Source organism: Monopterus albus, unplaced genomic scaffold (genome assembly GCF_001952655.1).
Source record: "Monopterus albus unplaced genomic scaffold, M_albus_1.0 scaffold389.1, whole genome shotgun sequence".
NCBI lineage: Eukaryota > Metazoa > Chordata > Actinopteri > Synbranchiformes > Synbranchidae > Monopterus > Monopterus albus.
Window position 1 is genome coordinate 87,832 of NW_018128269.1, and position 15,434 is coordinate 103,265.

At 37.9% G+C, this 15,434-nt stretch overlaps 1 protein-coding gene across 1 annotated transcript; it reads right to left on the reverse strand.

Annotated features, from left to right (window-relative positions):
* Positions 1–9,019: 9,019 nt before the first annotated feature.
* LOC109951439 (uncharacterized) lies at positions 9,020–14,088 on the reverse strand. The gene is made up of 11 exons (XM_020585951.1): positions 13,729–14,088; positions 12,474–12,540; positions 12,162–12,221; positions 11,644–11,697; positions 11,464–11,550; positions 11,180–11,291; positions 10,809–10,823; positions 10,551–10,589; positions 9,614–9,759; positions 9,170–9,279; positions 9,020–9,044 (listed from the first exon to the last, which is right to left on the reverse strand). The coding sequence occupies exons 1-11, from the start codon at positions 13,752–13,754 to the stop codon at positions 9,020–9,022; spliced, it is 741 nt and encodes a 246-aa protein (XP_020441607.1). The 5' UTR covers positions 13,755–14,088.
* Between the last annotated feature and the right edge of the window lie 1,346 nt (positions 14,089–15,434).

Below are 15,434 nucleotides of genomic sequence, written 5' to 3' on the forward strand. Positions count from 1 at the left end.
TTCAATTCTCAGCTCAGCCAGTTCCGCTAAGACCTGTGCCAGTTTTTCTTCTAAAACATCTTTGGTAATTATAATTCCTGTCAGACAACTTTGTTTTGACATGTTATACTGTATTTCATTCACATAACAAATTCTATTGTCCTGTCTGTGGAAAGACAAACATCCTCATTTACAGTCTCCTAACCAACATCTCTCTCATGTCATTGACTCAGGGTGCTTTTGTTTGTCAGTTCCTGGTCAGTGAAAACGAAAATAATAGAAAAAAACAACTAGTCACATGAGTCCAGACTTATGTGACCTGGTGCTCTTGTTGCCCTTTGGCTAGCTAGGGCTAAGCAACAGTTAATCATAATTACATAGTGCTGTACAGTTAAGTGAGTCGGCATGCTGTGGCTCGTTTGCTCTCATGCAAATTTACATCTGAAATCAATCTACTAGGACTAGGAGTCTCCAACCTTTTTGTCTCCTTGGGGAGCCACTTTGACAAAATGAAAGTGTCTGACAGTGACTCATTTCTTATACATCTCACATCATCATTATCATCATCAGTCATGACTCAGTCAAACCTGACATGACATATTTTAGACTCGGTGTCACTTACACTTTCAGAGGATTTCATTATCTCAGATGTCCACTGCAAATAAATGTTTATAATCCCACTTAAAAAAAACCACAGAAAAAGATGCCAAAATTTGCCTGAGTATGAAAGTTGGCAAAACACCCAGTGGCACACAGAAAACAACACTAATAGTGAACTGGGGGTACTTAATTTACTGAAATGTTACTGAGTGAAGTTGTGTCATTTACAGTTTGTATGTAAGATACTGTTTAGCCAGCTAGATATTGGATAGATACTTTATGTATTAGAAATGTTTAGTGGAGATAGGATGTCTAGTTAGACTGTTAAATGCTTAGGCATGCTTATGAGTTTCTATAGGGTACATCTGGTCAAGGATAACCAGAGAGAAGAGTTGATGACTGTCAGCAGACAGGGTGTTTAATATTATTATTATGACGTGTATAACTGTAGCCTTAGCCATAATATGTTCTTATGTTTAATATCATGACATATTTGGTAGTGTGAGAATGTTTTTAGCTACACACCACTTAATCAACAGACACACACACACACACACTGATTTACTTCATGTTTTGACTACTGCTATGGCCAGCTGCAAAGCTGGCACCAGAGACGTCACGGTTGACGTTTCTGTGTAGTATGGGGCTAGCCCAACCGAAGTGATATAATGTATAGGCCTGGTGGGTTCAGGGCCTTTCATCCTTCAGCTGCCTGCGTGCATGTTGGAGGTGCAAGATGCCTGAGCGTGTAATGTTAATGTTTACCTGTGTTCATGGAATAAATCAGCACTGTTTTGTAGTTACTTGGACTGCCTCGTCTCTCAGAGTCAGTGTGGTAAAAAGTACCGGATACAACAATACTGTATTCTCTGAAGTGTTTGGCAAAGAACTGTGGGAGCAAACTACTGGCAGATCATGAGCAACATGTTGGGAGACCCCCACCTTTGACTTTCATTCAGGCTTCCTATTCTGTTTGGAGCTGATCACCTCTGGAACTGTGATACCTTTTTACATCCCACAGATGTGATACATTAAGAACATAGGCCTCAATACACTGATCCATTTGAAACGCTGCATTCAGCTGAATGTTTTATGACGATGGGTACATTCAGGAGCTGCAGGACAAAGAGAGACACGAGAGAGACCAACAATGTTAACAGACTAATGTGTTCAAAGTAATATTCACCATCTTATTGTGATGTGTCAGACTACTAACAGATTAATTGATTATTAAAATAGTTGTTAGTTGAGTTGCAGCCATCTCTAATACTTTAAATAAGTTGACACAGTTGGGGTCCAATGAACATTTAAAAAAATCTCAGTAAAACACAAACAGTGATAAAAATAAACTACATAATGACAATACATACATCTAACATAGTACACACACATACAGTACACGCCACTCTCAGGACAGGGCAGAGATATTCTGTTTTTAGGGGTTAACACTAAAATGTGACGTGAACGAGTTCCTCTTCAGAGGTAACACCCATCTCTGCAGCTCTACAGTTTACAGCTTTTAGCCTATTTTTACTCTTGGGTTTCCTGCTGCAATAGACTTCGTAATCACCATTTTCATCAACCCCTCCATAGAAAGCTAGAACAACATGGTCAGTATATTAAATATCGTACACTCATAAATACCTGGAATGATTCTATTGTCTCTACTCCATTCCTGTTTGTTAATGGCAGTGCTGTGTTTGACTGAAAGTGAGATAAATAACTGAAAATCTCTGATTGGTTAGAACAGTCCTGCTCAAAACCTTTTAGAAGCTAATGTCTCTGCACTGCTGTCAGTGCTGTTCAATGAGTCTAGGTCACAGAAGGTCTTCGACATCACCTCTCCACATTAAGACATGTTTTGGAGCATATTTATACAACAAAAATATCTGGAAAAAGTTATATATCATAGCTTTCAAGGGTGATCAACTTGTCAATCTCAAAGTTGGTGTATTATAAAGTGTATTGTTAAGTCAATCATGGGCAACGAACTCACCCCAAACAGGCAGCTGACAGATTAACAGTAATTAGAGAAAGGTGGGGTAGAGCATGTTTAGACAAGGAGGTGCATGTAGAGAGTGTAAAAAATGCTTCAGGAGCTCTGTAAACTGTTCTGCTTCACGAAACAGAAACAGAGATATCACCATTTCTGACTTTTTGCAGTAAATCCTACTCCTGTTTAAAAAATAAGGGAATCATCACTGGTGTGTGCCTGACTTATACTGGCCCAGGTCAGGTTCCACAACATTATGACACATAAGATAAAAAAAACAATAAACACAAAAATGTACTACTAACATTAAACATGCAAACAAAACAAAACAAAGCCCCATAAAAAACAAATAAAAAACAAAAAACAAAGGCAGCAGTAACTAATACAGAATATATTTTTCCATGACTGAAAAATATCTGCACTAGTACCTGTGAAAGTAAAATTAATCATATGTGTACTGTTTATTGTTTGTTCATATGTCAAATGTGTATTCATTTGTGTTCACTTCTCTTTTGTTTCATATACGTTCTGTGTTTTCTTTAAGGTTGACTGAAGACCCAGGTAAGGAGCAGAATGTTCATGTAATCAGGAAGGTATTCCTCTTGGCCTGAGGATGCTTTCAAGGTAAAGGTTACTGTGTGAGAAAGGTTGTGTGATGAGAGAAGCTCTCTTTCTCGCTCTTTAGCCAAGTGTGCTTACATGGCAAAGATTTGCTGTGCAGGATTGCTATAGGTTAAGGATTTTAGTATGCATTAGTTCTATTACATTATGACACTCATTAACTAATAGGAGAGAGTTTCATTGTCTTCTGATTTTCTGTATAATTTCATGTTTGTGATGTTTTGCTGAGGAAAAAACAAACAACCTTGTATTTTTCTCCTGTATTGAAATACTTGTTCAGCAACCAGTGAGTCTTGGTGTTTCTATCTGCCACACTATCGGCTCCTGGTTGGGACTCACTTTGGTTTCAGTGCTGCACTGTGTACACTGCTGTTTGCACCATGAGTAAGGCTTTGTTTAGTCATCAACTTGAAAGGTTTTTTTCTAATGAGATTTTAAAATCTTTTATTAAACAAGGGGAAAGTCTAACAGTCACTCCATGAGATAGGCAGATAGATACTTTATTGATCCCCAGGGAAATTCAAGTATCCAGGTATCTTGTTACTTGGCTATCCTTGGCTTGATAATACTCCCAGTATACATGTCTATGTGCTGTTGTGTGGCTTGTTGTCATCTCTATGTGAACCGTGACACTCAGACGACAAACACATTTTTACTCACCCTCTTTATCTTCAGGCGCATGTGCAGGTAAACAGCTAGTGGCAGGACCATGTTGAGGACCAGAGAAACGATCAATAAATTCATCCAGGGAGGGTCGCCTGGATAAGAAGAGATCAGAGACAGAGACATCGTCCATTAATGTTACCATACAACAATGTAAGTACATATATATATATTAGTCAATTGATTACTATAGTGGGATCACACTCCTCAGCCTCCCTGGGAATGTCTATGCCAGGGTACTGGAGAGGAGAATTTGCCCGATAGTTGTCTCTACTCCATTCCTGTTTGTTAATGGCAGTGCTGTGTTTGACTGAAAGTGAGATAAATAACTGAAAATCTCTGATTGGTTAGAACAGTCCTGCTCAAAACCTTTTAGAAGCTAATGTCTCTGCACTGCTGTCAGTGCTGTTCAATGAGTCTAGGTCACAGAAGGTCTTCGACATCACCTCTCCACATTAAGACACGTTTTGGAGCATATTTATACAACAAAAATATCTGAAAAAAGTTATATATCATAGCTTTCAAGGGTGATCAACTTGTCAATCTCAAAGCTGGTGTATTATAAAGTGTATTGTTAAGTCAATCATGGGCAATGAACTCACCCCAAACAGGCAGTTGACAGATTAACAGTATTGCTTCAGTTTACAAACATAGTACCAACTCCCTACAGTGGTTGAGAATCACTCACAAAGGGCTACTGTGGGAGACCAAGAGGGTTAAGTTACTAGATTAGTCTCAATCTCATCTGTACATCATTTTTATTATATTTTACCTCACTTTACTTTAACTGTTATTTTACTTTACTTCAATTATTCATCAGTATTTGTTATACTTGATTGTATTGTTGTATAATAATCAGTCTGTTACTTGGACAGCTGCCCAGGCTGGATGGAGACATTGCGACAGTGATAGTGTATGTCGCCTGTTACTTTTAGTCACCTTAATGGAATTTTGGTCTCAATACAATGGTGTCTATTGTGCTGGAGGTCAAAGAATTCACAGTGATTGATTTACTGTGAATGTATTTGAGTGTGAAATTTTGCCTTCGTCAACTTTTGATCCATCACATAGATTGTATATCACAAAGTTCTGACATGTTACTGTTTTGTGAAGAAGAGTTTTCTATAATGGAAAAGAGTGTGGACCTCAATCCAATAGAGACGCTGTGGAATGAGCTTGAGAGAGCCATTCACTCTAGATGTCCTAAGAACATGGCTGAGCTGAAGCAGTTCTGTGAGGAAGAATGGTCCAAAATTCCTCCTGAACGTTAACCAAGTCTAAATACAAAATCCTTTTGGAATTGTATTTACTAAAGAAAAATATATTAAACTACAGTACAACTACAATTACTACAGCTATGACACCACTAAAGTACTAAACTACAATTTAAAGTAGACATATGGAATCAATTAGGGTGGGACAATAAAAATCTAAACCTAGAAAAATTTATATATGTATTTATTGTTACTGACTCAGTAATTAGCAAATGAACAAAAGTTTCAAACTTACAGGGACTATTAACAAACCTGTGCTCTGAATAAACTAAGCACTAGTGACATGGGTTAACTCAGCTAATCTGACTATTCGTGCTTCCAGAGCAGCTTTGTCTGTGTCAAATATCTGTATCAACCCAAATCTGCATATCTTAATGAAGGAAAAAAGTTTACCTGTGGCAGGAGAACCTACAGACAAGGATACTATTGTTAAATATTTATTTCATTACACTTTGTTATTACAGTACACAGAGGACAAAAATTCTTATTTGTTCTTCTAGTAAAGCAGCGAACTAAGAAAAGTATATTTACACTCTTGTACCATTTTGACAAGAGGTTATTAAAAATTAATCTTCAAAAAACAATAACCCTGGGCTATAGGTGGTTGCTCTGGCAAATCATGCAGGGAATTGTTTTAATTATAAACTGTTTAAAGAGCCCGTGGCATGCTCATTTTCCTCATTTCCAGCCATTTAATGTTTAATCTTGGGCACCTCTAGATTAGCTTTTCACCCCTCATAACTCTAAATAGTCTGTAATTATTTCAGAATGATAAAATTAGAGAGCCTCTTCCTAAAAATGAGAGGACAGTTTTTGAACGCACACAACTCCTGCTGTCGGTGTTGTGTGGGCAGCACAACCAACTGCAACAGCATTAATTAAGTTGAATTCCTCCTCCATGGATAGGTAAACAACGGTATATGTACCGATGAAAAGATCACACTCCTCAGCCTCCCTGGGAATGTCTATGCCAGGGTACTGGGGAGGAGAATTTGCCCGATAGTTATCTCTACTCCATTCCTGTTTGTTAATGGCAGTGCTGTGTTTGACTGAAAGAGAGATAAATAACTGAAAATCTCTGATTGGTTAGAACAGTCCTGCTCAAAACCTTTTAGAAGCTAATGTCTCTGCACTGCTGTCAGTGCTGTTCAATGAGTCTAGGTCACAGAAGGTCTTCGACATCACCTCTCCACATTAAGACACGTTTTGGAGCATATTTATACAACAAAAATATCTGAAAAAAGTTATATATCATAGCTTTCAAGGGTGATCAACTTGTCAATCTCAAAGCTGGTGTATTATAAAGTGTATTGTTAAGTCAATCATGGGCAATGAACTCACCCCAAACAGGCAGTTGACAGATTAACAGTATTGCTTCAGTTTACAAACATAGTACCAACTCCCTACAGTGGTTGAGAATCACTCACAAAGGGCTACTGTGGGAGACCAAGAGGGTTAAGTTACTAGATTAGTCTCAATCTCATCTGTACATCATTTTTATTATATTTTACCTCACTTTACTTTAACTGTTATTTTACTTTACTTCAATTATTCATCAGTATTTGTTATACTTGATTGTATTGTTGTATAATAATCAGTCTGTTACTTGGACAGCTGCCCAGGCTGGATGGAGACATTGCGACAGTGATAGTGTATGTCGCCTGTTACTTTTAGTCACCTTAATGGAATTTTGGTCTCAATACAATGGTGTCTATTGTGCTGGAGGTCAAAGAATTCACAGTGATTGATTTACTGTGAATGTATTTGAGTGTGAAATTTTGCCTTCGTCAACTTTTGATCCATCACATAGATTGTATATCACAAAGTTCTGACATGTTACTGTTTTGTGAAGAAGAGTTTTCTATAATGGAAAAGAGTGTGGACCTCAATCCAATAGAGACGCTGTGGAATGAGCTTGAGAGAGCCATTCACTCTAGATGTCCTAAGAACATGGCTGAGCTGAAGCAGTTCTGTGAGGAAGAATGGTCCAAAATTCCTCCTGAACGTTAACCAAGTCTAAATACAAAATCCTTTTGGAATTGTATTTACTAAAGAAAAATATATTAAACTACAGTACAACTACAATTACTACAGCTATGACACCACTAAAGTACTAAACTACAATTTAAAGTAGACATATGGAATCAATTAGGGTGGGACAATAAAAATCTAAACCTAGAAAAATTTATATATGTATTTATTGTTACTGACTCAGTAATTAGCAAATGAACAAAAGTTTCAAACTTACAGGGACTATTAACAAACCTGTGCTCTGAATAAACTAAGCACTAGTGACATGGGTTAACTCAGCTAATCTGACTATTCGTGCTTCCAGAGCAGCTTTGTCTGTGTCAAATATCTGTATCAACCCAAATCTGCATATCTTAATGAAGGAAAAAAGTTTACCTGTGGCAGGAGAACCTACAGACAAGGATACTATTGTTAAATATTTATTTCATTACACTTTGTTATTACAGTACACAGAGGACAAAAATTCTTATTTGTTCTTCTAGTAAAGCAGCGAACTAAGAAAAGTATATTTACACTCTTGTACCATTTTGACAAGAGGTTATTAAAAATTAATCTTCAAAAAACAATAACCCTGGGCTATAGGTGGTTGCTCTGGCAAATCATGCAGGGAATTGTTTTAATTATAAACTGTTTAAAGAGCCCGTGGCATGCTCATTTTCCTCATTTCCAGCCATTTAATGTTTAATCTTGGGCACCTCTAGATTAGCTTTTCACCCCTCATAACTCTAAATAGTCTGTAATTATTTCAGAATGATAAAATTAGAGAGCCTCTTCCTAAAAATGAGAGGACAGTTTTTGAACGCACACAACTCCTGCTGTCGGTGTTGTGTGGGCAGCACAACCAACTGCAACAGCATTAATTAAGTTGAATTCCTCCTCCATGGATAGGTAAACAACGGAATATGTACCGATGAAAAGAGATGTGTAACACTCTAAACAAAGCGGGTAATTGAGAAACGCTATATTTTAACTGGCATAATGCTGACATAGTAAGTTCTCCAGCCTTACAACAATTCTCTCTAACATTACAGAAATTGACATGTTTTTTTTAAAACTTACTGTTATGTCCCACCGAGTAGTGGAAACATCGCTCCATTTCAAGTAGCTCCAAGGTCTGTAAATCCAATAGGTGGTCGCTGTATCTTCCCCCACACGACCACATACAGTCCCAAAGTAGTGAAATTAATTCAAAAAGGTAGCATAGCACTGACAATAACATGATGGATTGTTAATCCACTGGTCAACCCGTAACATACTACATGCAGCAGACACACTGGTCTCAAGCGGTCAGAACAGGTACTGTGCTCTGGGGGAATTCACCGCTGCGAGGGCTTCACTGGCTGGCTGATCGTAGGTTAGACCCAGTCAGGTAAAACGGTAAGTCCCTGTGTAGGAACATTCCTGGACATGCAGTAACCACAAGTTCTGTGTTTTTCTCCACATCCTCTGGTCACAGTGCAGCAGCAGGAGGTAAAAATATATCCACAAAATCAAAAAAATTCCTCTTTCACAAAGGCACCGGTAGATGTCAAGCAAACTCACATGAACGCACAACTGCCTGGAGATCATAATCATTCAAGGAGATCCTTAAACTATCATGTAATACTTTATCTTATTAGAAAAAAGTCTCATGAGTGCAAGTTTGCGAGACGTATAAACCGTTTCTTCTGCATAAAAGTACCATATGTACATCTCATTTTTAGGTCACATCTAAGACGATAATTTGCCGTTGTAACATTGTAGTCAGAAAACAAGGAAAAGCATGCCATGGGCTCTTTAACAGTTTTTTATTTATCTTTTTTTTTTTACTATTTTCTTACATTTTATAAACTGCCTCTGATATATAAAAAAATCTTACTTACGGGCATGTGGTGAAGATGAGTCTATGGAAAGATGAAAAAGAAAAAACATCTCAGCAATTTTTAAAAATGTAGAAATATAGTATTGAGATGAAATTTTAACATTTAATCAAACACCTTTTTGGTTTCTGCTGTCTCTGTTTTCTAACCTTATGTTTCTTGTTGACAGGTAAAAAGACTTCCAGGAGGATGACAAGTTGGTTTGACAAATGCCCGTCTGATGACAAAGAACCATGCACTGCAGCTTCCCTAATCTTCTCTATGGAAATCACACAGCACTGTCACCCATAGTGGGTCAGACAGTGCCAAATACTTGGTATAGTCAGTTGGGAGCATTATATGTTTTTAGCACGAATTGAGAATGTGGTTTAAACTCTTGATTTGAATATAATCCTAACTCATACCTGGGTATTTTCCACAGCCATGGTATAACTAGCAATCACCTAATCCTACAAAGTTTCATGTATCATACCATGTGTGTTTGTTGTCAATGTTGGTGTTGTTGCCGATGTTCTTGTGTTTGATGATGCTGTTGCCAATGTTGTTGTTGTTGTTGTTGCAACAGTTGCTGTCATTGATGGTGTTGTTGTTACTGTTGTGTCTGATGATGTTGTTGCCATTGTTGTTGTTGTTGCTGCTGTTGTGTCTGATGATGTTGTTGCCATTGTTGTTGTTGTTGCTGCTGTTGTGTCTGATGATGTTGTTGCCATTGTTGTTGTTGTTGCTGCTGTTGTTTTATCTGAAATTTCAGACAACTCTTACAATATGGTCTTTGCAGACACTAAATGGCAATATACCTTTAGGTTTCTTAGTAAAAAGGAGCAGAAACATGGTGGATTATACAATATTTGTAGCGGCTCAAGAATAAGTAAAACATGGTGTAAGGCAGGACTTGGAGGAAATGTGTGAATTTGTGGCTACTGTATGTATGTGTTTATTGTATAGTTGTTCATGCCATCAGCCCTTCAAAATCCATATTTCTTTTACCTAAATACAATTATCTTTATTTCTTGGTTTCAATACTTGAGTTTAAATTAAAGATCACTTAGGCAGTGTTTGGCTCCTCCTGTCTGACTGACACTTTGTGGGCTAATCTGAGAATAGCAGTTACAATTTTATAGGATAAACATATACATTTACTGTAGGACTTAGGATTTTCCCACCATCAAAATACAGAAAAAAAACTGTTTCCTGCTGTTTGTGGTAGGAAATTTCTGCCAGAAATTGATGCAAAAAAAGGGTTGGTAAACAATTTAATACAGGAAACAATTTATGAAGCTGAGCAACAGCTGAGGAGTTTCAGTTTGTGAGTTGCTGAGTGTAAACAAGCAGTGATACTGTTGTGTTACAGCTGTAGACTGCCCTAAAGTAACATTAAAAACAGCGTCACCACAGCCACTGACAAAAGGAACAGCATGCGGAGATGGAGAACTGCCTTCATGCAACAGCAAGCACAATTTCATCATCATTTAAATTGTACAATATCAACACGCACTTCATAAGCACCTCTACACAAAATGTGCGACTTACCAGTAGCTGATTTGTTGCAAATGTGCTCACATAAAAGTTCTTAAAAAAGATGATAACAATATTAAAGTCAGTTAAGACAATCAACTGCCAACACTATATATAAAAAAAGAAAAAATTTGAATATGTGTTTTGGTGGCAGCACACACGTTCACACAGGCTGATACAACAGCAACAAGTACAGATACACATACCACACTGGTACACACACCTCAACATGTTCATCACACATCAGTCACAGACACACTCAGGTATACTCACCGTATTCACAGCCAACTGTAATGCAAGAAAGAAAGCGCATTAGGAATTTTAAAAACTACAGCTTTAGCAATAATTTCACTACAACTGTGAAGACAATAATTAGTCAGAAATTGACAGATGTGTTTTCCAAAGGTGGCTCAGTCAGCAGCACTTTTAAGTGTTAACAAGTTGTATTTTGTGCCTGCTGATCTCACATCAGATATTATTTACCATAATATATAAAGTCTTAGAATAAAATGTAGCTCTTTGAGGAAGCCATGACATTGGCCACGTAAGACCATGATTTTTGTGCACAGTAGCAACAATAGCAAAGCCTCAGCCCCACCAGGAAAACAAGCCAACAGTGACTGTCAGAGTAGTATCATCAATACCTATATACTCAGGAGGGACACTGAATGCTCTCGCCATCAAGCACAGAAAGAGATAGTAAGAGATATTGTGAGAAGATCCCTCTTGAGATGTTACATTTATGGTGTGTTTAATCTGAGGTGGAAAAAAAACACAATAATTAATTCAATCCTTCAGTTTAACACTGGAAACATGAAACATAACAGTAGAGAATCATTCATTAAATCCACAGTCAAAAAACAAAAAAACAAAAGCAAACAAGATTATTTGAATAAAATAATAGTAAATAGTTTGTATCCTCACTGACCTCATCACTGTCGATGCAGTCGTCGTATATTTGATATTCTGGGGCATCCTTATCCATGAGGCTAGAGTTAATTATGTCTTTTAGATCCTGCATTGGTAAAATGACATATTTAATGTTATGATTTTACATAGTTTATTTACACAAAGCTTATTTTTTTCATACTGTTTCAGGAGTACGTACTGGTTTGTCCTTAGGTATTTTCAGGGTGATAACTCGACTCAGATTCTCTGCTGTCTATAAAGTGGATCAGAGAAATAGACAAACTGAAGATTATTATTAATCATTAATCCCTGGATTATTGTCAGTTCATGATTATCGTATCTTTCATGTTGAAACACTGTGGACAGGGGGTTACCAAAACATCATTAGCCAGAGTCCTAAGGGTGCTCCAGAGGAGAGCCACTGTATATACACATGACACTGAAGAATGAATCAGTTCATATTTGTGGTTTTTTATATTATGTTCTATGTTATGAAACTAGAGAGTTTTTGCATTGGCATTCTCATTTGTATTAAAACAGTGACAAGCTGTATCTAATGTTGCTATAGACACCCTGATTAAAAGTGTTTTGGTATCCCTATTCAGACATACGTATGAGTAAGTACATGTTTCTGTCACTTTCTCATTTTGCAAATGAGTTGGAAAAACAGAAAAATCAAGCAAGTGACCACTGAACACAAAAATGATGAATGTATACCAATTTGGTCAGGTTAAAATTGTCGTAACAGCCTTCCATTGACAGGTCAACCAGTAACACCTAGCAGACACAAACAGAACAGCAGCATTGAAAGTCAGTTTTAAACAGTCAGGGGGCATCTTTTACAGCTCACTGTTAGTTTGTTTACACCTCACAAAAGCATGAAACCACTGGTGATGACTTTCACATAAGGAATAACACACATCATATATAGATTACCTTGATTGCTACACTTAAATACAACACTCTGAATAAAGCTGTGTCCTGTGAACGGCACAGGCCAGAGCCCCGAGCTGCATAGGTGACACTTACGAAGAGGAGCAGACAGGTCACACATCTCCATGATTTCATGTTGCCACAATGACCGTCCAGACTTGCACTGCAGAGTAGGAAGCATAAAGCAGGGAGGAGACAGTGTTTTTTGGGGGGTTGCTCAGACATACACAACTTTCAGTTTATGTATACCATAAAATAAAGTCTGATGTTTGTGTAAGAGGATTATAGACAGGAAACAAACACCCTCTGCACCACTACTCTGCTGGATGACTTCCTTTTAGTAGTCGGTGTATTACAGACTGTCGGTACTCAGTGTTCACATAGAGATCAGTGACAATATAAAGGAAAAACCAACATAAATTATTATGCTGTCTTTTAAATTAATAACACCAGCAGTGATCAAACCTGCATGACTACTGTAAAGTCAAAATGACAATTGATTATCTGGGTTTGTTGGCTGCTCCTTTCTGCAGGCCGACAACTAAAGGACGACCAGGTTACGAGTGACATACTCAGCCCGCTGAGATCTACAGTCTGTTAACACACATGTGAACTGGTTTGTTACTTTAGTCTTTTATTGTGAGGTGGTTCTTCTACTGTGCTGACAAATTCAATACAGTGACAGATTAAGCTGATTAGTACAATCGCACAAAATGTAAAAATAAATAATGTCCAAGATAAATCTAATTGAAAAATGCATAAGCAGGAATCACATGAGAGTCTGAGAAAACCTCTGAAGGACATTTTTAATGGGAGTCCAAATATGAGGACCTTGCCAGTTACAGTATAATAAGCCTTCTTCCTTTTTTTTTTTTAAAACAGTACAGTAATATTACCTCAAACTTTGTGTGATCATATTCTATGTCACTCCGAGCAGGAATCAGATCACAGTTGGAGCAAACCTCTAAAGGAAATCTTTTTTTAAAGTCCAAATATCAACAGTTACAGTTTAACTAGTGCGGATTTCCCCTTTAATTTTCTAAACACTGTACAGTAATAATATGCTAATGCACACACTGTAGGGTTTGACATAAATCCAATTGAACATCCAAGTGGCTAAATGGTCACCCAGTCTTAAAAGGTCCATTTAGGCCGCTCCCTGCACCCGTACCGTAGTGGCAACAAACAATCGGACGGCGGCTCACTGGACCCCAGTCTGCAGGGATCACTATAGATTGGAAGCCGCCTCCGGTGACTCTCCGCAGAAATATCCAAGATTTATTTTGCCCATTTATCTACGAAATCAAGACTCGCCAACGCCCCAAACGGCAAGTCTGCATTGCCCACTAACCTCAGGTGCAGTTGCCCACCATGCATATTAAACTAGTGAGTGAACGACTTCACCAAGTGGCGTGGCTCCTCTGTCGTAACAGTCCAAAGTATCTGTTACTCTGGTGCAGCGAAAAAAGGTGAGCACTGAAAGAAAGACGTGTACGTGTAAAGATCGACCGGACGTGCTCTGATGCTGGCGATGTTCGTCTGCAATTATCTCAGCAGCATAGAATCGTGTCGCGACAGCATTACTTTCACTTTCACAATGATCAGCCTCCTCCTACATTTATCAAATATATCATTCCCGGAGTTTCCAGGAGATAAAGTCGTTTAATGATGACAAGAGCGTCAAATGTCAAACGGTGCTGCACTGTTCGCAGATCTCAGACCTTACCTGTAGGCTATGTAATGGTGGCAATAAGAGGTCTCCTGTGGTGAAATAATAGGTGACTATGACCTACTAAAACCCACTGAAACCAGAATGTTTTGAAGGTATGCCAATTAGCCAGTGGTCTGGTGGGTAAAGTACCAAAGCCTCCTCAAAAACGTCTCTATTGTCAGTTATTCAGATTAGTATTATAGAGATTATTTTAGATTTATGATTTATATTTACCAAAACTGAACTGGTGTTACAACTTGCAACAGTCCCAGTTCCACCAGTTAGGTATATGATAGGAGCCATATGATCATTTCAGTGTTTCGACATGACCCCATCAATCCCACAAAGTAGGAACAGGTGCATGCAAATCCTATAAAGAAAAAAACTGATTTTGAGGTAATAAAGTAACTTTTTTCACCTTACACCATATTTGAGCCTGATCCACTTAAATCCACGCTCAGTAATTAGTCCACAAAATAACACATAAATGCAGCGCATTAGCCACGATAAATGAAAATGACCCTGCCCATGACCCGATGACGTTATACAGTACACGCTATGTAGTTTTACATACACACTGTACATACATACATGCTTTTAGGCTCAGTGGCCTAAAACTTGAGAACCATCAAGAAAAAATAAATAAAACTCAAAAATAGAAAAAACCTGTGCATGGATTAAGGCTGTTGATACAGATGATTCTTCTAATAAAATGTGTGTAAACTACTTTTTCTGCTCAGATTTGGTAAGTCTGTCTGCTTGGATTTGGCACAGTTCAGATCAGCCCAATCCTCTGGCCCCTCCCTAACCATGATGCATATCACAAGAAAAATGTATGACATTGTTTGCAACTTCCTAGTTTTCCGCATAAATTGCTCATGAAATGTGATCTGATACTGTTTTTATTTATTTTACTGTTTTTTATTGAACACACACATTAAACATACAAAGTGATTGTTGAAAAAATAACAACTGTTTTAATAACTGTTTGAACCACCTTTGGTAGCAATAACCTCAAGCAGGTGCTTCCTGTAGCTGTAGATTAGACTTGTTTACGTTCAGGAGGAATTTTGGACCATTGTTCCTCACAGAACTGCTTCAGCTCAGCCATGTTCTTTTCTGACACTCTTCAGCTGCGCCTCCTTTGTCACTCCCTATTTATACTCGGCTTTACCTTCACTCCCTTGCTGGTTCTTTCTAGTTGTTAGCCTTCGTTCCATGTCGGATTATATCTTTTGTCTCCCGTTTTTCCACGTCTTGTTTCTCATAGTTCTAGCGTCTCCTGTCACTTCTCCTGGATCTCTCCTTTGGACCTGGACTCCCTCAGCTCCACCTACCTCTTCCAC